This window comes from Chionomys nivalis, chromosome 10, assembly GCF_950005125.1.
Source record: "Chionomys nivalis chromosome 10, mChiNiv1.1, whole genome shotgun sequence".
Lineage (NCBI taxonomy): Eukaryota > Metazoa > Chordata > Mammalia > Rodentia > Cricetidae > Chionomys > Chionomys nivalis.
This window is the reverse complement of record NC_080095.1, coordinates 16,600,142-16,627,731: the sequence shown is the minus strand read 5'-3', so window position 1 is coordinate 16,627,731 and position 27,590 is coordinate 16,600,142. Positions and strand designations below refer to the sequence as shown.

Sequence of the window (27,590 nt, the reverse complement as noted above, 5' to 3'; positions counted from 1 at the left end):
CGTGCATACCCACACACATACATAATACATACATAAATAGAAATAAATGGAATGTAATCTTAAATTACTGCATAAAGTTCTGCTGAGCCAGGCTTGCACCTGCTTCATAAAGAGCTCTGACTCAAGGCTGGAGAGAAGGTTCAGAGGTTAAGAGCACTGGCTGCTCATGCAGAGGACCTACGCTCAGTTCCCAGCACCCACATGGTGGCTCACAACTACCTGTAACTCCAGCTTCAGAGGTTCCTGTGCCCTCTTCTGGCCTCTATAAATACCACACTGGTATACACACACACATATTTGCAGGCAAAACACTTGGACACATAAAAGATAAATAATAATTTTTAAAAATTTTAAAAAGAACTCTGTCACAATTGGCTGCCAGTAAGGGAGAAGTTTCCTTCAGGGAGACAGTTGTCCCAAAGTGTCTCTAGAGCTGTCTGTACAGAGACTTTTCAGGAATGTTGTCAAGGGTCACACATCAGAGCCAGATGGCTTCCAGAATCTTGGTATTATCTTGCTTAAGCTGGTGTAATTGGTAATATTCACAATTATAGCTTAAGTCATTGCATCACCCAACTGATAACCTTTTTTAATGCTCATATTATGATTCTAACTATTATACATTATTGTCTATTGGCAGCACCTGAATTTTAGAAGGAAATTATTCTTTATCACTCTGACTAGAGTAAAAGGTTTCTTAGGTGATTAAAATATTAATCAAAAAATCATACATAAACAGACCCATGTAATGAAAAAATAGGAGAAGGTGACCACAGCAGCCCTTTCTTCCTTGCCCTTCAGCCCAGCCTGTGGATTTAATGACAACTGCTTAGTAACTCCAGTCCTTGTGCAGAGAGGTGTGTTCAGGAACTTGGTCACTTGGTGGCCTTGCTACTGGGTACTTGGATTTGGGTGTTGAAAAGTTGCCTCTGCAGACAGGTGGTCTTCAGGGCCTGCACTGACAGAGGGCTCAGCTGGTATCCTTCCTGCAGGTGAGCATCACGGACTATGTGGTGTTTGACCAGTGCAGCTTGTTCCAGACCATCATGCATGCCACACACTCAGTAGCGACAGCAGCGCAAGCCCCTGTGGAAAAGGTAGCAGATAAGTTGCGCATGGCATTTTGGTCTCAGCAGCTTCAGTGCCAGCCCAGCCTACTAGGGGTTAACAACAGTGGTGTCTGGATCTCCTCAGGCAAGAATGAATTCCATGTTGCTAAAGGAAGTCTCATAGGTGAGTCCATTACTCTTGTTTTCACATTATTTCTACTTTATTTATTTATTTATTTTTTATCAAGATGGGGTTTCTCTGTGTTGCTCTGACTTTCTTGGACCTCACTCTGTAGATTAAAGATGTGCATCACCACTCCCAGCTCTCAGTGGAGGGTTAGAGAGCTAGCTCTGTGGTTAAGAGCAGTGCCTCTGTTCCCTGCACTGCATGGCAGCTAACAAATGTCTGTAACTCTGATTCAAGGGGATCCAAGTGACCTCTGGTGTGGAGACCAGACATACAAGTGGTACCCAGACATACGTGCAGGCAAATAGAGCTCATTTTTGTGATCGTTTTGTTTGAGTCAGAGTCTCATATAGCCCAAGCTGCCAGACTGGTCTTGAGCTCCTAATCCTCTGTCTGTACCTCCCAAGTGCCAGGATTGCAGGCATACACCATCACACCTGGCTGCAGCTCAATTTTAGAATTTCAAAATCCATGCAGGGGTAGGCAGTGAAACAGCTCTGCAGGTAAAAGCACATGCCACAAACCTGTAGACCTATGTGTAGACCTCTAGAACTCATGTAAAAAGCCAGATACAGCCAGGCATGGTGGCACAGGCCTTTAATCCCAGCACTCAGGAGGCAGAGGCAGGCAGATCTGTGAGTTCAAAGCCAACCAGGGCTATGTAGAGGAAATTCTGTCTCAAAAAAACAAAAACAAACAAACAACAACAACAACAAAAAAGACACACACACAAAAACAAAAAAGAAGAAAAAGCCGGGCGGTGGTGGCGCACGCCTTTAATCCCAGCACTCGGGAGGCAGAGGCAGGCGGATCTCTGTGAGTTCAAGACCAGCCTGGTCTACAAGAGCTAGTGCCAGGACAGGCTCCAAAACCACAGAGAAACCCTGTCTCGAAAAACCAAAAAAAAAGAAGAAAAAGAAAACAAAGAACAACAACCACAAAAAAGCCAGATACAATGAAGGCTCATGTCAGCAGTCCTGTGAGGAAATAGGGGCAGGCAGGGACAGAAGTGACCAGGGGTTTACATACACAGCCCAATGGTAGAAATAAGAGAGACCCTGTCCCCAAAACAAGGAGAAAAGAAAAAACCAACTTCTGGAAAGTTGTTCTCTGATCACCACACACGCACCTGCTACACTTGTAGATACCTGCGTGGAATCTTTTCAAAAGGGAGCATGTGGTTGGGTAGCGATGGTTTAACAGTTAAGAATATGAGGGCAGGAGTTCAGATCCCAGCACCCACACAACAAGCCAAACGTCCCACACATGCCTGTAGTCCAGCAGCAAGGTGCACAGAGGCAAGAGAATCTTTGGGACTTGCTGACTTCTAAGCTGACAGAGAGAACTTGATCCCGAGGATCAGGAGAGGCCCTGTGTCAAATATGTGGATGATAGATGAGAACACCCAGTGCCCTCTTCGGGACTTCATGAACATGCTTAGGCAATACCACCATGATAACACATGCGTGTATACTTACATAGACACATATATAATAAGTAACTATTTTTTAAAAGTCCACCAAACCTATTGAGAGGGAATAGTCCATTTGCAGTGGGGAAATTATGGCCACTGTTAAACACACAAGATGCTGGCCATGTCTGTGGATGAGCTGGGTGTTCATTTCTGAATGATTCCCTCTTGATGGATTTCCTCCTGCTCTGTCCGCTGTGTAGCCCCCTCGGGCTTCGTCTTGATGATGCTTAGAGGAATGAACAGCTCATGCCGCTTTGTTTAAGGACACTAGAAATCATTGTGAGAGCTCTGAAGGCCAGCTGGAGTGTAGAACCAAAACTGAAGTGTTATAGTTTTTTTTTTTCCTTATCTTAACCCACTTTTATATTTATTCTCTCTAGGAACTTACTGGAATAACGTTGTTCCCCGGGGAACAGCTTCAGCCACAAAATGGGCCTTTGTGTTGGCTTCTCCTGCTCCTACCCAGGATGGTGAGTCAGTCTTAGCCTGGCTGAGAAACCTGGCACACAAGTTAATCAGCAGCTGAGAACTTCAGACCAGTATCTGACTCTGACCCTGTGGCTCTGGAGATGTGGCCTCAGACCTTAAGACAGGGGATATGGCTGTTTTGAGCCAGCAGTCCTGTGAGCTAAGCTGAAGGCTTTTAGCTGGATAGGTGTGTTCAGGAGAGCCACTGAGGGGGAGCAAGAGTGGCAAAACTGAATCTGAGATGGTATCCTTTGGAAGGAGGTCACTGTGCAGTGTGGTCCTAGGAGCCAGCAGCATATGACTCTCAGTGTCAGTTTGCATGGCCATAATTTCCTGAGGTTCTTTCCCATTTCTTCTGGAGAATTCTGTCACTTCCAAGTAGCTTCATTCTCTAGTGCTTCTTGCTGTTGGCTTTTCTTTGCCCTGTGAAGGTCTCATGCCTCAGGCTTATCTTATCCCTGCAGAGTTGGGGCTTCTACTGCAGAGCCACCCAATTAGCTAGAGGCCCTCGGCAGCCAGGTGGCCTGTTTGAGAAGGACCCAAAGCCTCTTCCAAGGGTTATATGGAGGGCTAAATGAGAAAGTTCCATGATAGCAACGATGAAGAGGAAACAGTTTGGTCATTGAAGCCATCAGTTGCCCCAGCCCTGAATAACTTGATTCATATAGTAAACACCTGCCCCCTGGACTCTACTGACCACAATCCTACCTGGAGTCTCGTAAGGCGGGAAATTGTTTTCTGAGTCTGACACAACTGCTTTGACCCTAGCTGAGGGAGGTGGCCTGCAGCCTTCACTGATGGTCTGCTCTAGGGTGCACAAGCATGCACAGGTACTACTTTCCTAGGGAACTCTTGATTCCGCTGGCTGACTCTTTCACTAGTTTATCAAGATCTTTGTTTGTTGTTTTTAAGACAGGGTCTCTCTCTCTGTAGCCTTGGCTGTCCTGGAACTTGCTTTGTAGACCAGGCAGACCTCAAACTCAGAACTCAGAGATCCACCTGCCTCTGCCTCCTCAGTGCTGGGGCTAAAGGTGTGTATCACCAACCAGTCAAAGTTTTTAAATTAAAAAAGAAGGGGGGCCGGGCGGTGGTGGCGCACGCCTTTAATCCCAGCACTCGAGAGGCAGAGGCAGGCAGATCTCTGTGAGTTCGAGACCAGCCTGGTCTACAAGAGCTAGTTCCAGGACAGGCTCCAAAACCACAAAGAAACCCTGTCTCAAAAAAACCAAATAAATAAATAAATAAATAAGAAGGGGGGTTGGAGAGATGACTCCATGGTTAAGAGCACTGGATACTTTTTTTTTTTCTTTTTTGGTTTTTCCAGACAGGGTTTCTCTGTGGTTTTGGAGCCTGTCCTAGAACTAGCTCTTGTAGACCAGGCTGGTCTCGAACTCTCAGAGATCTGCCTGCCTCTGCCTCCCAAGTGCTGGGATTAAAGGTGTGTGCCACCACCGCCCGGCAGCACTGGATACTTTTTCAGAGGTCCTAGGTTTGGTTCCCAGTGCCCCCATGGCAGCTCACCACTGTCTCAAATTCAAGTTCCAAGAGATACATATGATACCTTCTGTCTTCCATGGCATGGGTCCTGGGAAAGCACACGATGCAGATATACATGCAGAGAAAACATTCATGCACATAAAATAAAAAGAAATATATCTTACAAATAAATAAGAATTCCAAAACATCTGGTCACAAGTTATAGATAATATTTAACATTACGCAGTGTAGCCAGGATTTGAGTCCCTAAGGATGCTGGGCATTTCAAGAAGACACTACTAAACCTGTAAGTTCTAGAACAACAGAGGACTACACGTATAACTCTTGAGGCCAGGGCTGGAGGAGAAGGATTTCTGCCTTCAGCAGCCCACTGCCAACCCCATTAGCAGAGGAACTAGGGAAGCACCTTCCCAGGGACTGCTGGCCCCTCTCCTTCCTGGGTTTTGGCAAGGTTGACAGTCCTCATATTCTGTATTAAAAATACACTCTGAGGCCTTGATTCATGTTCCTGGGCCATAAGAAATGGATGTCAGAGTCACTATCCCAGCCAGCTAGCCTTTATAATGTTCCGTAGGCCCTGCTTTCTTCCCAGTTCTTTAAAATGTCTCAGGCTTGATCTTTGAAATGCCTGATGGTGGTTTTCTTCTACTGCAGAGATGTGGCATACCTACTGTAGCCTGTAAGGTAATGGTGAGTGTTCAGGCAGAGGCTGTGGCCAGTTTTCAGGGCTCTGCCTGAAGAGAAGGGCTGTGCAGTGCACTGTGGGCGGGTGGCTCAGTGAAGCAGCGTTTGATGACAAGTGTGACCCTTTTCTGTAGGAAGCTCCTTGTGGCTGTGCCAGAGCAGCAAGGACCTGTGTAGCATCAGTGCCCAGAGTGTGCAGTGCCGCCCCTCCACAGTGCAGTTGCCTCCCGACGCCGAGATGAGGACCTACGCTGCATGCCAGGATGCTCTGTGGGCCTTGGACAACCTTGGGCAGGTGTTCATCAGGACGCTTTCTAAGAGCTGCCCCACAGGCATGCACTGGACGAAACTGGACCTTACCCAGCTAGGTACGGCTGGTGTGTGAGTTCTTCCCTCGGGTGGAAAGTGGGAATGTACGTCAGTTACTGGGTTTATAGCTCAACTGGCCACTTACCAGGTTAAATGAGCTTCTTAAATTTGGGAGGGGGGACTTTATCTCTCTTACTCCTTGCGGTTTGTACTGCTCAGAACCGCAAGAGCTGTAAGGTGTCCAGAAGGTGCCACTAAGATCTGCTGAAAATTATGACAGTCTTTTTTCTCTGATCTTTAAGTTTGAAATGGTGTCTGTGACCTGTGATTGGAAGAGCCCACTGTGGGCTGCTGCACACAAAGGTGCATGGTGCGGCTTTTCTTTCAGCAGTTAAAGGGGTACTGTGTTGTTAGTAGTCACTTTTCTGTGACCTGTCCCAAGAGTTACAGTAGGCATAGCCTATGGTGACATGTGGAGACACTTGAGTCTAAGAGATGATAAAATGAGCATACAATATTATATTCTCAGTTGACTCAGCAACTCAAGTGTGGTTCGTCTGATACTGGAGGTAGAGACTATACCAGGCAGCTCTCAAGGTCAGAGTGAACCTGAACTTTAGTAGTACTGTCTAGGAACTGGCAACCAGTGTTTTGTGGGCTTGAATAAGTGTTTAATGTAAAATAACTCAGCTATATGAAAGAGGGTAGGGGAAGAGTAGGAAGGGCTGCTTCCTACATTAACCTATACATATCACCACCGTTCTAGTGGGCCTGGGTCAGGCCAGTGACTCTTAGCAATGGGGTTTCTGCAGACTGTTAGAAGAGATAAGGCCCTGAACATAACCCAGTCTGCTGTGAAAACTGCATGGCACCACTTGGAACTTCACAGGAATTGAGATCATTTATGCCGTGGGCTTCATACCTGTGTTCCAGGTCATCTAGCTTTCCAAGGGCATTTGTCAGCCTGACAAGACCGCAGCTAGTTATGGCCCGGATATGGGTGCCAGTTGAGCCTGTTGCTCAGCCTGGGAGTTCTTTCGTCTGCCCAGAGACTCACTGGCCCTGAGCCTTTCTCCAGTAGTCTCTGCCAGACCGTGGAGAGAGGCTGTTAGTATCTCTGAGATACCAGGGTTTAGTGTGTATTCTCCTCACTACCAAACCTTGAGGTCTACGAAGTCTATACTCATTCAGCTGGAAATGGAGCCGTTTTCCCCAAATCAGTCCTCCATACAGTCACCCCACCAGTTGTCTCCCCATCCCAAAGGACCCCAGCGAATCTCCTGTCTAAATGTGAGGTGTCTCATCTTACTGTGGAAGACTCCTGGGCCTTTGGTTATAGCACTGGCCTGCAGGCTAGTGGAGTATGCACTTGAACCCCATGATTTGCACCACCATATTGTATACTGAAGCCCTGCCTCTCTTAAGTCTCTATCTTGCTCTGTGGTCTCATTTGTTGTGTTATATGACTGATATATATATAATCAGTATATAAAAGAAATAGACTCTCGGCACTATTTTCTCTGCATCCTGAAACGATGGCTTAAGTCTAGCTGGTTGGATTGGCGTTGGCCAGGGAGTCAGACAGAACTTAATACGAAAGGGGTTGGCGAAGCCTTCCCTTGTGCCATTTAGGGCACTGAACTGTACCGGAGGGCACTAGGCTGTCCTGTACTGCATTCTCTCAAGGTATGGCTTGTGTATCCAGTAGGGAAAGCAGGTGTCTCAAGAGATAATTTTAGCCAGGCATAGTGGCCCATACTATTAATCCCAGAACACATAGAGAATTCTAGGCAAGCCAAGGCTATACACAATGAGACCATGTCTCCAAACAGAGTCAGTTTATTATTTTTATTTTATGTGTATGGATGTTTTGCCTGTGTATTGTATACCACATTCGCACCTGGTGCCCACGGAGGCCAGAATAGGGCTTTGGATCCCCTGACCAGAGTTATAGATGATTATAGGTACTAGGAATTAAGCCTCTGGAAGAGCAGCCAGTGCTTTTAATCACTGAGTCATCTCTCCAGCCCCAAGAAATATTTTTAAGTAGTTAATTGAGACCAGCAAGATGGCTCTGGAGGTAAAGGTTCTTGACAGCACACCTGATGACCTGCGTTTGATCCCTGGAACTCACATGATGGAAGGAGAGAACCAACTCCTACTGGTGGTCCTTTGACTTCTGCACATGAACCACGGCACATGTGTACCCCCACACAAAAGTGATGAGTATTGTCAGCCGAAAACCATCGCATCCGTCTCCTTTTCATCCTTACAAACTATGTGACTGCCAAAACAGTGGCTGCATCTGTAATTGAGAAAGCTGAGGCACTAGCATCACCATTTCAAGGCCAGCCTAGACTAACAAAACAGAGCCACAACAGCGGTGTGTGTGTGTGTGTGTTAAGAGACTTATTAAATGGCTGTCAATTGAACCCAGTTAAAAAGGTGGAATATAAAATTTTACAGTGATTTATTACAATCCTGGTTTTTGGAAGAGAATGTGCATCACTTAGCAAATATTTAAGATGCTCATAACATTTCAGTTCTCATTATTCATAAATATGCATGTCAGATACTAGACCATTCAACAAACTAACACAATTTGTAGTTTAATTCATTTGGTCACAATGTAATGAAAACATATTCAGTGTCAGTTTATGCCTTTAGGGCACAAATAAGATTATGCCATGCAATAATTTATATGGAGTGTTTTATAATTTAGGAAACAACAAGCAAATGCTACTATTATTATTATTATTATTACTAGTATTATAGCACATACTTAAAAAGATTCTATAGTAGGAGACGGTGGTGCATTCATGCAATCCCAACTGAGGCAGGGCATGTGCAAGCTTGAGGACAGGCTGTGCTGTATAGTCATGCACACAGACACACTTTCTTTAAAAAGCAGTTTTAAGAAGAAAGTGTTGCTTTGGGGTTTTGTTTTGTTTTTGAGAAAGGGTTCTCTGTGTAGCTTTGGAGCCTGTTCTGGAACTCATTCTGTAGACCAGGCTGACTGAACTCGCAGAGATTCTCTTGCCTCTGCCTCCTGAGTGCTGGGATTAAAGGCGTGTGTCACTACTGCCCGGGTGAAAGTGTCTTTTTGTGAATAAAGTAAAAAACATTATCTCCTTGATTAAGCAAATCAAATGGAGGTAGTCAGGGTGGCCTCCCTCTCAGTCACAAGCCCCAGGCATCAGCAACTTTGAAAGCTGACCAGCTTCCTATTCCCAGGGAGCACACTGGAGATCTGGCACCGCCCTGGGTGCTTTGCTCTGCAGCTGCTCATCTTATCCCTTCAGGAGGAAAGAGCCAAGGAGGAAGTACACTGACTTGATAGTGGAGTTGAGAAGTAGCAGATCCCTCTTGTTTACTAGAACCTGTCACAGCTGCTAACTCTGCAGGAATGTGAAGAATCCAGAGAGGGTTTGCAGGGAGGAGCCTCTGCCACCCTACCCTGTGGAACAGACTTAACAACATCTAAAGTAAAACCTTCTTTCAAAACATAAACCCTCAACTAAGTCATAGTTGTCTTTAACCTGGTTCTGGGATTCTGAGTATATTCTGAAGGGTGTATATTCTGAAAGGCTTCATTTCCTACAAATGCATATCTTATATGAACTCCTGTCTCACGGGTAGTGTTATCAGTAGTTATCAACTCGGAGAGGCCAGCCCAGTGTGCTTTTGTCCCCCATAGCTGATCAGCTACTACCTGAAGTTCTGCACTGGCAGATTATAGATTCAGCATAAAATTGTCAGCAGTCTCAGCCTTTTGTACTGTATATTATTGTGGAAGTGCCTTATCATGGACTTCCCACATCTGACATCAGAACTCTAAGAAGTTCATCTTAACTCCTTGGTAAGACATCAAGGAAAGAAAAATACAGTGTATCTTAGAATAAGAGAAATCATCAAGTTTAAGGAGTATGCAAAAGGGTACTATCATCCTTTGGTGTTCTGGGGTAATTGGTCCTTTCTAGATACTATAGTGCAAGGATACACAAATCCCTTATATAAAATATTGCTGAATTTCCTATCCCCTGTGTGCCTTCCACACCTTAAAGTCACCTCTGGATCACTCATAAAACCTAGTGCAGTTCAGTGCCGGGGAAGGATTTTCACACTGCCTTCCTTGTTTAAGGAACAATAACAAGAAAACATCTGTGCATACAGGTCAGGTGAGTACAGTACAGCTTTTTCAGGTATATGTTTGTATATAGTGGACATGTGTGGACATGTGTAATGGGCACACATATGCAGGGGCACATGAATATGTGGGGAGCAAAGGTGAACACTGGGTATCTTCCTTGATTACTCTCCACCTTAGATATAGAAGCAGGCTCTTTCATTTGAACCCAGACCACACCGGTTTGATTGCACTAGCCAGCTTGCTCCAGAGATCCGCTGACTCCATTTCTAATGTGCTGGGCCACCACACTGGTCTAGCATTTATGTGCTGGGGATCCACATTGCAGTCCTCAACCTGTACAGCAAGCTTTTTACCCTCTGAGTCATCTTCCCAGCCCTTTTTTGATTTAATGTTTTCAATAGTTAGTTGAAACTGTAGATGGGGAACCCAAGATACAGGGACATTTCTGACAATTGTTGTGTAGGAAGGAAGAAGTGGTTAAAGCTTATGTCATGAAGATAGCTAACTTTCCACATGGCAGACCTGCTGTGTTCTGATACAGTCACGTGGTTGTCCACAGCATTGCCAGTTTAACTAATGGCGCCGCCATCTTTTTGCCATGCACACAGGTCAAAATGACTCAACAAAATTAAAAACGTCTCATCAGACAGTAATTAAGAAAATGACAGGCCGGGCAGTAGTGGTGCACGCCTTTAATCCCAGCACTTGGGAGGCAGAGGCAGGCGGATCTCTGTGAGTTCGAGACCAGCCTGGCCTACAAGAGCTAGTTCCAGGACAGGCTCCAAAACCACAGAGAAACCCTGTCTTGAAAAAAACAAAAAAACAAAAAAAAAAGAAAAGAAAATGACAGAGTAAGCCCCTCATAGCAAACATGCCTGGCAAACTTGCATCAAGACCATGCAGAGAACGCCTCTAGCTTTTTTTCTGATCACAGGACTGCTTTTAAAGTGCAGTGAAAACTTGGACAAGCATTTGCCAATGGACACGTTATGCTGTGGAGCTCTAGCTGCCCTGAAATTTGCTTTTCAGACAAAGCTAACCTCAAACTTGTGGCAGTCCTTCTGTCTCTACTTCTTAGGCAGCACTTCTCAATCTGTGGGTCACGATAGGTTTTGGGGTCATATGACCCTTTCACAGGGTCACATAGCGGATATTTACATTAAGATCCATAACAGCAGCAAAATTACAGTTATGAAGTAGCAACAAAAATAATTTTATGGCCGAGCGGTGGTGGCACACGCCTTTAATCCCAGCACTTGGGAGGCAGAGGCAGGTGGATCTCTGTGAGTTCAAGACCAGCCTGGTCTACAAGAGCTAGTTCCAGGACAGGCTCCAAAACCACAGAGAAACCCTGTCTTGAAAAAGCAAAAAATAATAATAATAATGATAATAATTTTATCATTGGGGTCACCACAATATGAGGAACTATATTAAAGGGTTGCCCCATTAGGAAAGTTGAGAACCACTGGTCTAGAGTGATGGGATTATAGGTTTACATCGCCACACATGTGTTCATGCAATCAGAGGTTTCTCTGTCCTGCCCTGTCCCACAACCACTTCTAAATAATCATTCAGATTATTAATTACAGAATGTTTGACCTATAGTTCAGACTTTTACTAACCAGCCCTTACATTTAAATTAATCCATTTCTATTAATCTATGTATTGCCATGTTGACATGGCTTTTACCAGTCTGCTGGCATCTTGTTTCTTGGGTGGCTGTCTCACATCTCCTTCGACTCTGCCCTTCTTTCTCCCTGTATTCAGTTTGACTTTCCAGCCTAGCTATAATCTGCCTTGCTATAGGTCAAAGAGGGTGTCCTCCATTATCCTCCATTGTAGCAAAAGGCCTGCTAGGATTCCAACAGGACTAATGATATTGTCAGTGCCAGCTCCCATCAGCAGATCCAAAAGCTGATCAAACATGGGCTGATCATCCACAGCCCCGTGACTTCATCCCATGGCTTGGTGTTACAAAAACACCTTGGTTTGTTGGTCAGGTGGGCATCTAGACATAGTTAGGTAGAAAGCGCAGTCAGTGCTCTGATGTCCACTGTCTGCTGGGTGGAGAGGATGTGGAGTGTGCAGTGGCTACTCAGGAGATATTGCTGTAAATCTGAGAGCTGATTGAGAGCTGTGTCCCAGCCCATCCTTTCAGGGGAAGGAGAACATACTCAAGACAAATTTTCAGAGATAGACCCACAAGCTGAAGCTAGACAGCCTGCCAGAAGTTCTTAGCCATCCTCACACAATGCAGCCTGCACGAGGAGCACCTTGAGGCCAGGGAGGAGATCCCAGATTGGAGGTACTCACTTTTAATCAGGAGTCAAGGCCATCTCTTGGCTACGCAGTGAATTGTAGGCCAGCTCAGGTTATGTGAGACCCTGTCTCAAAACAAATGAAAAGGGCTCTGTCTAAGAAAGAAAAGGAGAAGAAAAAAGATGCCTTTCTCCTTTCTGTATGTGGCTATAGTAGTTATACAGGTAAGTCAATAGACTAAAACAAGCTTTTACTAACTTTAAGACTCTGAGAATTAGCTCAGTTGGTCAAGTGCTTGCCTAGCGTGAGTTCTACATTCACTTCCCAGCACCACATAAACTGAGTGTGCTGGTGAGTGCTTGTGATCCCAGGACTGGAGGTGGAGGCAGGAGCCTTAGAAATTCAAGGTCATCTTTAGCAGTTAGGCTAGTTGCAACCAGCCTGAGATACACAAGGAGACAGGGTTTCTCTGTGTAGACCAGGCTGGCCTTGAGCTCATAGAGATCCGCCTTCCTCTGCTCCCCTCCCCCAAGTACTGGGATTTAAAGCCTGTGATATCACTGCCCAGCTTTTCAGGAGACACTGTCTTAAAAAAACAAACAAACAAAGAAGAAAACTAAATGTTAACAAGTGCTGTGAGCCACAAGCATTGTAGAGTAAAAGTACAGCTAGCTGACAGATCTACAGACAGAGCCTCAAGAGTGTGATCTGGTGGAAAACCCAATTTGCAGAGCTTCGGGAACACTTGTTTTTTAGATAGTCACTGTCAATTCTGTAAAAATCTTGTGAAGTCATGGCTCTTCTCCTGTCCATAATGGGATTCATTCCAAAATACCCCAGCAGTGTATAGATCATTCCTTGAGATAACTTCCTCCTGTGCTGGCCCTCACTGTGGGGCACTGGTTTGAAAGCATTCACTCAGCCAAACCTTTGTTCTCATAGTCAAATCTACATAAAGCTAGTCCTCTCCAATTATGCTTACCTACAGGAATTACTGACATGAAAGGAGTCCTGAGTAGGAGGCGATGATTAGGAGAGACAGTATGTCTGCTCTTACTGATAAACAGGTCTGCGTGGCTCTGAATTCTCTAACTGCCAACTCAGGAGTGTGACCCACTGGTCTTTGCTCTTCCCTAACCAGCTATTAATATTCTGTACCTACCTTCACCTTTCACTTGACACAAGGTCTTGGTCTAGGAAATTAACTGATCCTTTACCCATAAAATATACAGGAAAAAAGCTTGGGTTGCTAAACCAGCCCCAGAGAAAGAAATTCCTTCTCACCTGGGTGCCAGTGGATACAGCACTCTGATACTTAGCCTGTCTCAATCCTAATCCTAATCCTCCCAGTGTCTGCTGGGGAACTTCACAGTCGCTCCTTCTGAGACATAAGGTGCCTACCTTGTCAGTCTTTTATCCATCCTGTTAGCCCTAAGAAGTGCATGCTTGGTATCATTGTTATTAACTATGTCTGTGTGGGTATATAAACTGGAAACCTTGCAGGATGGGTAGAACAGCGAGGAACATCGAGAGAGCATTAGAGCGAGCATAGTAAGGATAAATGGGACATGATAAAAATACTGACGTGAGCGAATTTATTTTATTTACCCACAGACCTTATTAGTCAGGTTTTCACCTGTTATAGCAATCCTCCTGCATCCTGAGAGGTTTAGTGAGACTTAATCCCAACAGAAACCTTGATAAATAGGATGTAAGCAACTGGACTTCATAGAACAGTGCTAATCAGTTTGTAAAGTGGTACAACTTGGAGAAACTGTCATTCTGTTTAAAAGTGATGCTGCCAATCCGAAACCACGTGGTAAAAGGAAAGAACCAACTCTTACAAGTTGTCCCTGATTTACGACTTACACACATACACACATGTGAATGTAGGGGCTGGAGGGGCTCAGTGTCTAAGAGCTTCCTGCTCTTGTGGAAGACCCAACTTCATTTTCTAGAACCTATGTCAGGTGGCGCACAAGCATCTGTAGCTCCAGCCCCAGGGAAGGGATCTGATGCCTCTGGTTTCTGCCAGGTCTCATACAATCACACACAACCCCCCCCCCTTAATTTAAAATATAATAAAAATAAATTTGATAAAAAATTAAATTTTTTTTTAATTTCTTAAAGTAAAACATCTAACCTATGTTCTGACAGTTCTATACGAAAAAAAAAATAGGGGATGGAGAGATGACTTAATGGCTAAAAGCCTGGGTTCAGCTCCCAACACCCACATGGTTACTCACAACCATCTGTCATCTACTTACAGGGGATCCACCTCCCTCTGCCCTCTTCAGGCATTGTACACACATGGCATACTCACATACATGCAGGCAAAACACACACATGTAAAAAATAATTTACAAATCTTCTTTGAAATAAAAGGTTTCTGCTGCCCTCACTCTCCTTTTGAGACCTGGCCTCATTGTGCAGTCCAGGACAGCTTTCCTATTCCTTCCGCCTCTGAAAGGCTGAGACTACACTGTCAGGCCTAGCTTGCCACAAGAAAACAGAGTGGCTATAGCAGTTTTGCTCTGGTAACAAAGCATGGAAATGGCCCAAATGCCCACCCGTAAATACAGAAGCTAAGTGTGACGTTTGTGTGCCGCACAATGACGCTTAGCAACAAGGGGGAGTGACTCCTGCCTCGGGCTGCTTCCTCTGTAGCTCTGGCGGTAGAAGTCAGTTCAGGATCCATCCTTGGCTACATAACAAATTTGAGGGCAGCTTGGGAGACTTGAGAACCTGGCCTAAAGCAGAGGCCATGGGCAGGGAGGGACCTGAGAAAATTCTTAGGGAGACAGAATGTTCTGTATCTTGATAAGGTATGGGTTGTTCTGGTAGATTAATTTGTCAAATCTGGACTTGAACCTGAACTTGAACTTGAATCTTTACACTTGTTGTTTATGGACTTGGAGGTCAGAGGTAGCTGGCCTGGGTTCAAATCTGCTGTCCCTCTTTGCTTCCTGGCCACCTCCTGCCTGTGACCCAGGATAAATTTCCTAATTCTCCAGTGCAAACCATTGTTTCCGTAAGGTTTGAAGTGAGGTTGTGGGAGACCTGGCTAAGAGCCCTATTATAGTAGATGTTAGGAAACTTGCTGCACCTTTTTGTTTTGTTTTGTTTTTTCAAGGAAGGGTTTCTCTATGTAGCTTTGGAGCCTGTCCTGGAACTGCTCTATAGACCAGGCTGGCCTTGAACTCACAGAGATCCCCTTGCCTCTGCCTCCCGAGTGCTGGGATTAAAGCATGTACTTGGCTCAAGAGCTGCAGTTGTTAATTGCTAGACTATTATCAAATGTAATTTGTTTTTCTTTAGGTGGATCAAGTGCTCTGCTGCTAAGCCACCCCTTCCAGCCCAGCTTCTTTCTAATTCCTCTGTCCATTCCCCCTATGGCTAGCAGCTAGTTTAATTAGTAAAGAGAAAGTGCAAAAATAAAAGTGAAGAGCCGCGGCTGGTGGCGCAGGCCTGTAGTCCCAGCACTCAGGAGGCAGAGGCAGGCGGATCTCTGAGTTCAAGGCCAGCCTGGTCTACAAAGGGAGTACCAGGATAGCCAAGGCTATACAGAGAAACACTATCTCAAAAAACCATAAATAAATAAATAAATAAATAAATAAATAAATAAATAAATAAATAAATACATAAATAAATGAGGTTCTTTAGGAGATTTAGTCCCCGCCTCCCCCCCCCACACACACACAGACAGTTTCTTCATTCTACTTCATTTGCTAACATACAAATGATGACAGGGAGTGTTTTGGTCAAAGTTCAGTATATGAGAGCTAGTCGGTGGCCTAGAGGGGTTGGCCTTTTTGCTTTCTTTTGCATTTTTTTTTATGGTGGGGGGGTTGTGAGACAGGGTTTCTCTGTGGCTTTGGAGCCTGTCCTGGAACTAGCTCTTGTAGACCAGGCTGGCCTCAAACTCACAGAGATCCACCTGCCTCTGCCTCCCAAGCGCTGGGATTAAAGGTGTGCGCCACCACCACCCGGCTCTCTTGCATTCTTACTGAAATTTGGAAACATAAGGACAGGAGAAAAGTCAAATTTGGCAGATTCTGTTTCACACAAGGTTTTACCAGGCTTTTTAAAAGATTTTTTTATTTATTATATATACAGTGTTATACTGACTATATGTGTATACAGTGTTATGCCTGCAAACATGCCTGCAGGCAAGAAGAGGGCACCAGATCTCATTACAGCTGGTTGTGAGTCACCATGTGGTTGCTGGGAATTGAACTTAGGACCTCTGGAAGAACAGCCAGTACTCTTAATCTCTGAGCCATCTCTCCAGCCCCCAGGAGATTTAGTCTTAATTCTGGTAAATATGCATCCCTATTCCACACATCCAGAATTTACTACAATGGTCCCATGTTGGATGAAGCTAATGGGGGAACTCACATGGAGATGTGTATCCCCAGGCTTGATATCTCAGGGTACTGTGTTTGATGGCATCATGGCTACCTAGCCAGCAACCTACACAGGATACTCTGAGGCACCTGGCAGCTAAGCCAAGGCTCCGTACCCCATTTGGAAGGACAGTCAGGTGACATACACCAGCATTCAGCTGCAGAGGTAGCCTCCTGTCTTCCTCTGAAGCAGTTTATATACCAGGTGAAAGATTAGTCATTTAACAAAATAATTACAGTGTGTATTGTTTCTCTGCAGGAACTGTAAAACTGACCAGTTTGGCATGTGGAAATCAGCACATCTGGGCCTGTGACTCCAAGGGTGGAGTTTACTTCCGTGTTGGAACCCAGCCTCTGAATCCCAGTCTGATGCTTCCAGCCTGGATCATGATTGAGCCACCTGTCCAGGTAAGCAAAGCCAGCTGGACAGAACTCGCTTTTATTTTTATTTTTTTATTTTTTTTTTTGGTTTTTTCGAATCAGGGTTTCTCTGTAGCTTTGGAACCTGTCCTGGAACTCCTTTTGTAGACCAGGCTGGCCTCGAACTCACAGAGATCCACCTGCCTCTGCCTCCCGAGTGCTGGGATTAAAGGCGCGCGCCACCAACGCCCGGCCAGAACTCGCTTTTATTAAGAGGGAAGCTGTTAGGATGCCTCCCGGGGCACATGGAGAGGTGTGTCCTGTCAGTACTCCGGTCACTTGACAGTCCACGCTTGGAATTTGGTATTTGTTAAGTTTATAGCTAAACAGGTTATTCAAGATTATCTGAACCAGCACAAGTTTTTTTTTCTTTTAAAATAAATATATTTGATTTCTCACCAAATGAAAATTACCCTTTAAAAAAAAAATCAAACACTATTCAGAATACAAAGAAGAAAGTAAAATTTACATAAAGTGTTGCCATGGAGATAATCTGTTCTAGTGGGTTTTGTTGTTTTCCCTAGCAATACTGGAGACTGAACCTAGGGTTCACAAATGCCAAGCACTCTAGCCTGAGCTGCAGCCGTGGTCCTGTTATTATTGTTCAGTGAGTGCCTTCCCTAGCCTTTAGGAGTTTTGTTTCCCAGGTTAGTGAAGCGTTGCCTATCATGTGTGGGGATTTAGTTCCAGCACTGCCTTTCCCAAACCTACTGCCCGGCTCCTGTGGATTTCAGGTTATAGTGTGTTCTCAGGTGGTTGTTTGTCAGGTTATAGTGTGTTCTCAGGTGGTTGTTTGTCAGGTTATAGTGTGTTTTCACGTGGTTGTTTGTCAGGTTATAGTGTGTTCTCACGTGGTTGTTTGTCAGGTTATAGTGTGTTCTCACGTGGTTGTTTGTCAGGTTATAGTGTGTTCTCAGGTGGTTGTTTGTCAGGTTATAGTGTGTTCTCAGGTGGTTGTTTGTCAGGTTATAGTGTGTTCTCAGGTGGTTGTTTGTCAGGTTATAGTGTGTTCTCACGTGGTTGTTTGTCAGGTTATAGTGTGTTCTCACGTGGTTGTTTGTCAGGTTATAGTGTGTTCTCACGTGGTTGTTTGTCAGGTTATAGTGTGTTCTCACGTGGTTGTTTGTCAGGTTATAGTGTGTTCTCACGTGGTTGTTTGTTAGGTTATAGTGTGTTCTCACGTGGTTGTTTGTCAATAGGCTTGGTTTATGTACTAGATATGTTTCTCTTAAACTATGTAAGGAGAGATAGCTCAGCAGTTAAGACCACTGACTATTCTGCTAGAGGACAGGGCCTCAACGTCCAGCATCCACATGGTGACCCACTAACCACCCCTGACTCCAGTTTAAGGTGATCCAACATCCTCTTCTGGCCTTGGTGGGCATCAGGCACACGTGTGATGCATAGACATACATGCAGACAAAACACTTTATACACATAAAAACACAAACATAGGCCAGGCAGTGGTAGCCCACACTTTTAATCCCAGCACTCAGGAGGTAGAGGCAGGTGGATATCTCGAGGCCAGCCTGGTCTACAGAGTGAGTTCCAGGACAGCCAGGGATACACAGAAAAACAAACAGAAAAGAGCCTTTATGTGAGGGGCCATAACATCTCCAGAGTTATTTTCTCAGACTTCTGTGAATTTACAGAGACTTTTCCTGTCTCTGCCTCCCATCTCTCCATGGAGAGCTAGGATTAGGGATGCATATAACCACCTCTGACTGTGTGGGCTCTGAGGACCAAAAAGTTAGTCAACTTCATCATTCTTTCAAAATACCCTCTTTGGGGCTGGAGAGTTGGCTCAGTGGTTAAGAGCATTATCTGCTCTTCCAAAGGTCCTGAGTTCAATTCCCGGCAACCACATGGTGGCTCACAACCATTGGTAATGAGATGTGGTGCCCTCTTCTGGCCTGCAGACATACATGCAGACAGACTATTGTATACATAATAAATAAATAAATATTCAAAATACCCTCTTTAGTTTTATTGATATTCTATATTTTCCTATGCTTTATGTATTGCTATTCTAACTTTTCTCGTTTCTTCCTCTCAATCTGTGTGCAGTGCTTTGCTTCATATTGATGTCCCACTGATAGCTCTGAACTGTATTTATTACAGTTGTGCATTTTTGAAGCCCCATGATCACAATGGGCTGTATGCAGGCTTTGGCACATAGCAGTGTCATAATAAGTAAAGAGCTAGGGGCTGGAGAGATGGCTCAGCGGTTAAGAGCATTGATTGCTCTTCCAGGGGACCCGGGTTCAATTCCCAGCACCCACATGGCAGCTTAACAACTGTCTGAAAGGGATCTAACACCAATGCACATAAAATAAAGTTAAATAAACCATAAAAAATATTAAAAAAAAAATAAGTAAAGAGCTAGACCACACGTTATGGTAGCGAAGACCCTGTCCTCAGCCTCCACCACAGGAACCTCTCTGCTTGCTGGACAGCATGAACAACAATGTTGCAGGAAGGACTGTGTCAAGTCACAGACTTCTGCTTCTGTCTCCATCTAGACTCCACAATAACCTCAAGAAAGCAAAACTAAAATGGAGACGAGAGCTTTAACATAAGTGACTGTAATATGAGGTCTTCACTGTAGTGATGGACAGCTGGACCCAGGAAAACCCCAGAGTAGAATAAAGTCACCTGAAAGAACTTTAAAACTGCTCTGAGTAAAGCAGACTGTTAAGTGGCTGTAAAGCATGCACCCTTCAGTAGCTCTGCTGAGCTGAGCTGCATTTTCTCATTTTGTACACTCTACTGTGTTGTAGAAGGAATTCACTATGCCTGGGAATTTGGAACTACAAATGCTTTCTCATTTGTTCCTGGGGGAAGCTTTGTTTGTGTGTTACCCTTCACACTGCACCTTTCCAGGAAGTGCCCTATCCTTAATCCTGCTTTTGCCCCAAGAAGCAGAAGCCAGAGGGGTTCCATCTTTATAAGGAAGTGGTTTTGCTTAGAGCAGTTTAGCGCCTGCCCAGCATCACAACCCTGCTATATGAGGCCGACTATAGTGGACCCAGTCCTGCTCCCACTAACTGCCCCTGCAAGGCTTCTGGTGGGCTCATTTCTAAGGTTAAAGGCAACAATGAGCTATTACCGCTGGTCTCCTTGTACCAGCCTAAATGCTTTAAGCATGTGTGTCCTCCTTCATGGCAACCCAAAAAAGCAGTTACTTCTGTCCTTTTCTCCCTCCCCAGCACTGCCCCCCCCGCCAACCCCCTTCAGCCAGTGGGACCTGGGACCCTCAAGCACCCGAGGGTCCCCACCTCCCACCCCCACCAGCTCCCAGCCTCCCCCCTCCCCCTACCACCGCAGGCCACCCCTGAGCCCCGGGCCTCAACCTCAGCCCTGCCTGGGATCAGCTGGAGCCTAGTCATGCCAGAGGGACAGGCAGCTGCCCCCTTTCTCCTTTTTGTTTGGGTTGTTTTTTTTTTTTTTTTTTTTTTAAAGACAGGGTCCATATCATTTAGACTAATCTCAAATTTACTGTATAAGATATGTTTGACTCCTGGTCCTCCAGCTTCTGTATCCTGAGTCGTGAGATTAAAGGTTTGTACCACCCTGTTTGGCTAAGGTTGACCTTGACCTTGGTGTGTCTTCCTGCTCCAGTCTTCCTGGTGCTGAGGGGACAGAAGACAGTTCAGCTCAAAATGATTCAGGAAGTTGCCAGAGGCCTTATCTCTAGTAGGTGGTGTAGGGTTGCCCTAGGCCTTTGGCCCAAGATGGAGTCACCTGAAACACCAAGATTTATGATTCATGTGGGACCCAGCCCTGTTGGGAAAATGGAAACTGAACTTTCTCCAGTTCCCAGAAATTTGCTGACTGCTTGTCTTAGCAGAACAGCCCAACTACGGCCTCCTGCTGTTCTAAAGGCCAGAGCTCCCAACACACACACACACACACACACACACACACACACACACTTGGCTTATTGCAGTCCCTTTTGCCTGTAGCGGTTCCTTCTTCCTTAATGCTCTCCCACCACCCTCCCGCCCAACTGAAAACACCCTGTAAAACCCAAACTCCTCCTGAGAACAGCCCAGCAGTTCATACCCTGAGTAAAGCTTCAGTGGGTTCTGAGGCAGAGCTAGAGTGCAGACTTGGGTGTCTGCCACCGGATTTGGTTCCTTCCTATGGCTCTAGGGTCCTAGACCTATGCTGGAACACTGACTCCAGGCGCTATGAGGGTGGCCATGATGCTCCCTTGAGCTCACTGACATCACTCACAGGTTAGTGATGAAGCCAACAGTTAGCAGTGAGAGGGATGGTGAGGATTCAGTAAAAAGATCCAATAGTCAGGAAGATTTTTCTGAATCCAAACTTTAGGAATTATGTAGAAGATCCATACCAGACTGTAACTGACCTGTGCGCCCGTGGTGGCTCTGCACCTCGGCTCAGGCTTTGTGTCTGGTGAAGGACGTCCTCAGAGCTGAGCAGAGGAGGAGCCACGGAGGGTGCCCCAGGCACATGAAGTGAGCAAGGAAGCCTCTCCATTTAGCAGCTCCTCTATTTTTGTTTCCTGGTCTTTGGTAAAACCTCCCTCTTATAATGGTTTTGGGGTGAAGTTTCTACAAAGTATTCAAAACAAATGAGTCAGTTTTCAGACTTGCTAGTGTTTGGGAGGCCTTGGAAGAAATATTTTTAGTTGTATTTAGCAGCTTTCAGAAGTGGAGTTTGCAGGGTTTTCTGTCCATATTCAGGGTGCCTCTAAGGCCAGCACAAGTGATGGTGTGTTCATTGCACTACGGACTCTGTGGGCTGCATAAAAGAGGAGTCCTCAGTGCTGGAGACATGGCTCAGTGGTTAAGAGCACTGGCTGCTCTTCTGGAGATCCTGAATTTAATTCCCAGCAACCACATGGTGACTCACAATCCTCTTCTGACATAAAACGTGACATGCAGATAGAGCACTTATATATATCAGATAGATAGATAGATAGATAGATAGATAGATAGATAGATAGATAGATAGATAGATAGAAGTCCTCAGGTACTTACATCCCACTTGAGGCTATGTCTTCTTCCAGGAGAACCCTCCTTAGCATTCGTTGGGTCACTCTCAGCAGGTGCTGCTTCTTCCTGATTCATCTCCATTGCTCAGCTGCTGAGCCATCTGCCCCGAGTCGTCTCCGCTACATAGTGTCCTTACTGGACACCCAGTGTTACTTAATCTGCCTAGACTGTGGAGACTTGGCCTGGCCGAGTGAACTGTATAACACAACCGCCATAGAGCTAGCAAGTAGCCAGACTAACATGTAAAAATGTTACTTAAATTTCACTGCTGTTACTATGTTGTGGTTCTCTGAAGTTTCATTGTGCTGTGCTGGTCTGTGAACATGGGAGGTCTTCCCATCTTCCAATTCTTTCCTTAGTGTTGTAATGTTTTCATTGCAGAGGTCTCTTACCTCCTTGGGTAGTTTAGTTCATTTCAGTTTTTATATCATTTATTGTCACTTTTTGCTTGTTTTTTGAAGCTATTGTGAATAGGTCTTTTACACTTTACATACACTTTGTGTATGTGGTATGTGCATTTGTGTGTACATGCATGCACACGTGGAAACCAGACCTCGGCATCTTGTGCCACTCCATAGCCCTCTCCTTTTTTGTTGTTGTTGTTTTGTTTGTTTGAGACAGTATCTCTGCCGGGCGGTGGTGGCGCACGCCTTTAATGCCAGCACTTGGGAGGCAGAGGCAGGTGGATCTCTGTGAGTTCGAGACCAGCCTGGTCTACAAGAGCTAGTTCCAGGACAGGCTCCAAAACCACAGAGAAACCCTGTCTCGAAAAACCAAAAAAAAAAAAAAGTGAGACAGTATCTCTCACAGGAGCCAACGCATAAGCTAGACTGGTCAATCTGCTTCTCTGCTGTACCCTAGCACTGGGTTAGAGATGCATGCTGCCATGCCCAGCTTTCCCCTGGTGCTGGAGATCTGAACTCATATCTTTATGCTTGTGGAAAGTGCCTCACTAACTGAGCCAGCGACCTGTTCCCCCAATTTTTTTTTAGAAGGTTCCCTCTCTCTCTCTCTCTCTCTCTCTCTCTCTCTCTCTCTCTCTCTCTCTCTCTCTGTCTCTCTATCTCTGTCTCTCTCTCTGTCTCTCTCTCTCTCTCTCTCTCGGCATGAAAGTTTGCCTGCATGTGTATATGTGCATTACATTCATGCAGTGCCAGTGGAATCCAAAAGAGAACATTGGGCTCCTTGGAACTGAAGTTATAACTGGTTTGAGCCACCATATGGGTGCTGGGAACTGAACCCAGCCAGGTTCATTGTAAAAGTAGAGCAGCCGGGTGGTGGTGGCTCACACCTTTAATCCCATCATTCAGGAGAGAGGCAGGTGGATTTCCATGAGTTCGAGGCCAGCCTGGTCTACCAAGTGAGTTCCAGGACAGGTTCCAAAGCTACACAAAGAAACCCTGTCTTGGGGTGGGGGGGCAGGGCGAGTAGAAAGAGCTCTTAACTGCCAAATCATCTCTCTAGCTCCTTTTATAGAGTTTGGAGACAAAGTTTCATGTACCCAAATTGGTCTCAAATATAGGTCCTGGTGACCTAGAAGTACTGATCCACTTAACCTCCGCCTCTCAAATGCATGAATTACAGGTGTAATCCATTCTCAGCTTCTATGATTTCTTTCTCAGCAAATTTGTTATTAGTTTATAGGAAAGTTTGTAAGTTTTTAAAAGAGTTTTTTTTATGTGTATGCACACCTTCATGAATTTATATTCTCCACGCGTGTTCAAGTGCCTACAGAGGCTAGAAAGCACCAGGTCCTCTGGAACTGGAGTTACAGCAGTATGAGCTCCCATGTGGGTGCTGGAACTGAGCTTTCAGTGCTCTTAATGCCTGAGCCATTTCATTTCTCCAGTTCCATAAAACAGGTTCTTTTTTTTTGTTGTTTTTTGTTTTTGTTTTTGTTTTTTTTTTTTTGGTTTTTCGAGACAGGATTTTTCTGTGTAGCACTGGCAGTCCTGGAACTCTCTCTGTAGATCAGGCTGACCTCGAACTCACAGAGATTTGTCTGCCTCTGCCTCCCAAGTGCTGGGATTACAGGCGTGCGTCACCACCGCCCAGCTACGTTCCTAATTTTGTGTTGATTTTGTATCCCACCACTACTTTGCTGAAAGTGTTTATTGGCTTCTCTCTCTCTCTCTCTCTCTCTCTCTCGATCTTTTTGTGCAGCTTTCTTTCAGGATCTTTTTTTTTTTTTTTTTGGTTTTTTGAGACAGGGTTTCTCTGTAGTTTTGGTGCCCTGGAACTAGTTCTTGTAGACCAGGCTGGTCTCAAACTCACAGAGATCCGCCTGCCTCTGCCTCCTGAGTGCTGGGATTAAAGGCGTGCGCCACTGCCGCCCGGCTTTCAGGATCATTTAATATAGAATCATACCACTTGAAAATTGGGGATAATACAACTTCTTCATTTTCTATACATATCCATTTTATTTATTTATCTTGCTTTATTTCAGTCTGACTGAAATTCAAGCACTATATTGAGCAAGAGTGAAGAGTCCACATCCTTGTCTTGTCTATAATTTTAGAAGAAATGCTCTCAGTTTTTATCCGTTTATATAATGTTGGCAATAGATTTGTTAGATAGAGCTTTTATTATATTGAGGTATGTTCCTTCTGTTCCTGCTTTCTTTGGAGCTTTTATTATGAAGTGATATTTAATTTGTCTACATCTTCAGAGATGTGATTTCTGTCTTATCTATATACTGTAATTTATTGGCTTGCATATGATGAACCACTCCTGCATCCTTGAATGGAAACCCACTTGATGGTGATATATGGTGTTTTTATGTGTTGTTGAATTCACTTTGTACATCTGTGCTCATCAGGGAAGTTGGAGTGTAGTTTCTCATTTTATTTTGTCCTTATCTGGTTTTGGTAGGAGTAGACTGGCTAACTCCACAGAATGTATTTGGTATATTCTGATCCTGTCTTGTGGGGTGCTTTCAAGAGCCTGCTCTTTCTTCTTTTTAGAGGTCTGTTAGAAGGAAACCACGAAGCTGTCTACTCTGGGCTTTTCTGTTTGAGGGGCGATTGCTGCTTCTGTTTCATTTCTTGTCAAGGCATTTGTTTGCTTTATCTTCTTGAGTTGGTTTTTTTTGTTTTGTTTTGTTTTGTTTTGTTTGTTTGTTTGTTTTCGAGACAGGGTTTCTCTGTAGCTTTGGAGCCTTTCCTGGAACTCCCTTTGTAGACCAGGCTGGCCTCGAATTTACAGAGATCTGCCTGCCTCTGCCTCCCGAGTGCTGGGATTAAAGGTGTGCGCCACCACCGCCCGGCTTCTTGAGTTGTTTTGTATGTCATATATGTCAGCCATCCTAGCCCGCAAAGGCTGTTTTGTGAAGAATCTTCTCCCTACATGGTCCCTGGATGGTTTAGATGTCCCCAGCTTGCCTTCTTGTGTGTGTTCTCACTCTAATAATCTTCTCCTTTCTGTAAGTAAGGGTGTAGTCAGATCACCAAAACACTGTGGTTATAAAGAATGGTTTATTGGGGACCAAACTGCCAAGATCTTGCAGAGGAGAACAAAATGCTGGAAAAGCAGGTTTTATGTGAGAGTCAGCAGAGAGGCCTTTGTTCTAATGCAGGTGGTTCCAGCCGACTAATGCCCTTGTCAAAGTGAGCTTAGGGCAGCTTGAGAAGGGTCCTCAGAATACAGGCCATCGCTAATGGGTTAAAAGAGGCTCCCTTCTAAAAATCAGAAACCCTCTTAAGGTTTCCATCTATGCATAACAATCCTTCTGTTTAGGACAGAGTTCCACTGGGGGAGGGGCCAGTTGTTCTAACACTTCCCTCCCTCCCTTCCTTATTTTTGTTGTTTGCTCTTTGGTAGGGCTGGGGATGATTTGACAGTGCTATGAACTCACCTGCTGGGTGAGTACTGACTGCTGAGCCATATCCCTGAGTCTAATTTTATGGATTTTGTTGTTTTCATTGGTTTTTAAACAGGGTTTCTCTGTGCAGACCTGGCTGTCCTAGAACTCGCTCTGTAGACCAGGCTGGTCTTGAACTCAGAGACACACCCGCCTCTGCTTCAGAGTACTGGGACGAAAGGAGTGTGCCACCACTAGTTTCTCAGTTGTGTGATTGTTTGGTTGTTTGTTTTGAGACAGGATCTTGCTAAGGACATGCATACCTTGAACTCACTGTGCAACTCGGATGACTTTGAACTGGTGATCCCTTGCCTCGCCCTTCACGTTGCTGGGACACTGACCTGTGCTGTCGGATCTAGCTTTGTGTTTTCATAGCAGACATTTTCTTTAAATGTTACAAATTCTTGATTTTAAGAATGAGGCAGCAAGGGCTGAAAGAAGCTCTGCCAGGTTAGAATGAAGCTCAGTGTGAAACACTGGCCTGGCATGCAGGAGGCCTGGGTTCTAGCTGCAGCAGCCAGGGCAGGGTAGGCCAGGATGTAGATCAGTGATAGAGCACATACCTAGCGTGAGTGAGGGCTGTTGTAATATCTGTGGCAGGGCTGAGTCCCCGGCACCCGGCTGCCTGCATGGCTTTACCCAAAATAATTACACAGAAACTGTATTCTTTTAAACACTGCCTGGCCCATTAGTTCCAGTCTCTTATTGGCTAGCTCTTACATATTGATCTAACCCATTTCTAATATTTTGTGTAGCACCATGAGCTGGCTTACCAGGAAAGATCTTAACCTGCGTCTGTCTGGAGTGGGAGAATCATGGCGACTCCTGACTCGGCTTCTTTCTCCCAGCATTCTGTTCTGTTTACTCCACCCACCTAAGGGTTGGCCTATCAAATGGGCCTAGGCAGTTTCTTTATTTAACCAATGAAATTAACTCCTCCATCAGAGGGCCTGAGTTTGATCCCCATACCATATAAATCACATGTGTAGTGGCATATGCCTATAATCCTAGCAAGGTAGAGGCAGGAGAATCAGGAATTCAAGACCAGCCTGAGTTATATACTTTTTGCTAAAAAAAAAAAAATTAGCTGGATGATTTTAGTCCCAGCACTTGGGAGGTAGAGGCAGGCAGATCTCAATTTTGAACCAGACTGGTCTACAGAGTGATTTCCAGGACAGCTAGAGCTAAACTACATAGAGAGAATTTGTCTTTAAAACCCTAAATAAAAGATACATAGATAGATGGATGGATGGATGGATGGATGGATGGATGGATGGATGGATGGATGGATGGATGATGCTGTCATTTTCAGGGACACCTTTCCCCCCAGCTAGCCACAAGTTGTTTATGTGAGGGCCCCTTTAGCAGCCCAGTAATGAGCTGTAAGGAACACGGGGTGGGGGCAGTGCTGCATGCTGACAATATCTTAGCCACAGCAGTGGGCAGATAGTGGTCCAGTTGGTTTTACCTACCAGCTCAGGAAAGACAGGATGTCAGAGTTGCCCAAGAAACCTATTTCTTTTTTTTTTTTTTTTTTTTGGTTTTTCGAGACAGGGTTTCTCTGTGGCTTTGGAGCCTGTCCTGGAACTAGCTTTGTAGACCAGGCTGGTCTCGAACTCACAGAGATCCGCCGGCCTCTGCCTCCCGAGTGCTGGGATTAAAGGCGTGCGCCACCATCGCCCGGCTTAAGAAACCTATTTCTAAGCGTGTTTTTGCAGCATATCCCCTATAACTAGCAAATGCTGCTCTTTGCTGTGTTCTGAGACATGCTGTAGTCCAGATGGGAAGTCCACTGGCATTAGCA

At 45.1% G+C, this 27,590-nt stretch overlaps 1 protein-coding gene across 4 annotated transcripts in view; it reads left to right on the top strand.

Moving 5' to 3' along the window:
• The window catches only part of Tecpr2 (tectonin beta-propeller repeat containing 2), a 103,620-nt gene that overhangs the window by 67,427 nt on the left and 8,603 nt on the right, over window positions 1–27,590 (top strand). For 3 of the 4 annotated variants that reach the window (XM_057782970.1, XM_057782968.1, XM_057782969.1), the window contains exons 14-17: window positions 993–1,233; window positions 3,091–3,180; window positions 5,494–5,727; window positions 16,743–16,891. In XM_057782970.1, coding sequence (XP_057638953.1) covers window positions 993–1,233; window positions 3,091–3,180; window positions 5,494–5,727; window positions 16,743–16,891 — 714 coding nt within the window. The remainder of the gene's footprint in view (window positions 1–992; window positions 1,234–3,090; window positions 3,181–5,493; window positions 5,728–16,742; window positions 16,892–27,590) is intronic. The other variant, XM_057782971.1, reaches the window with a different exon arrangement.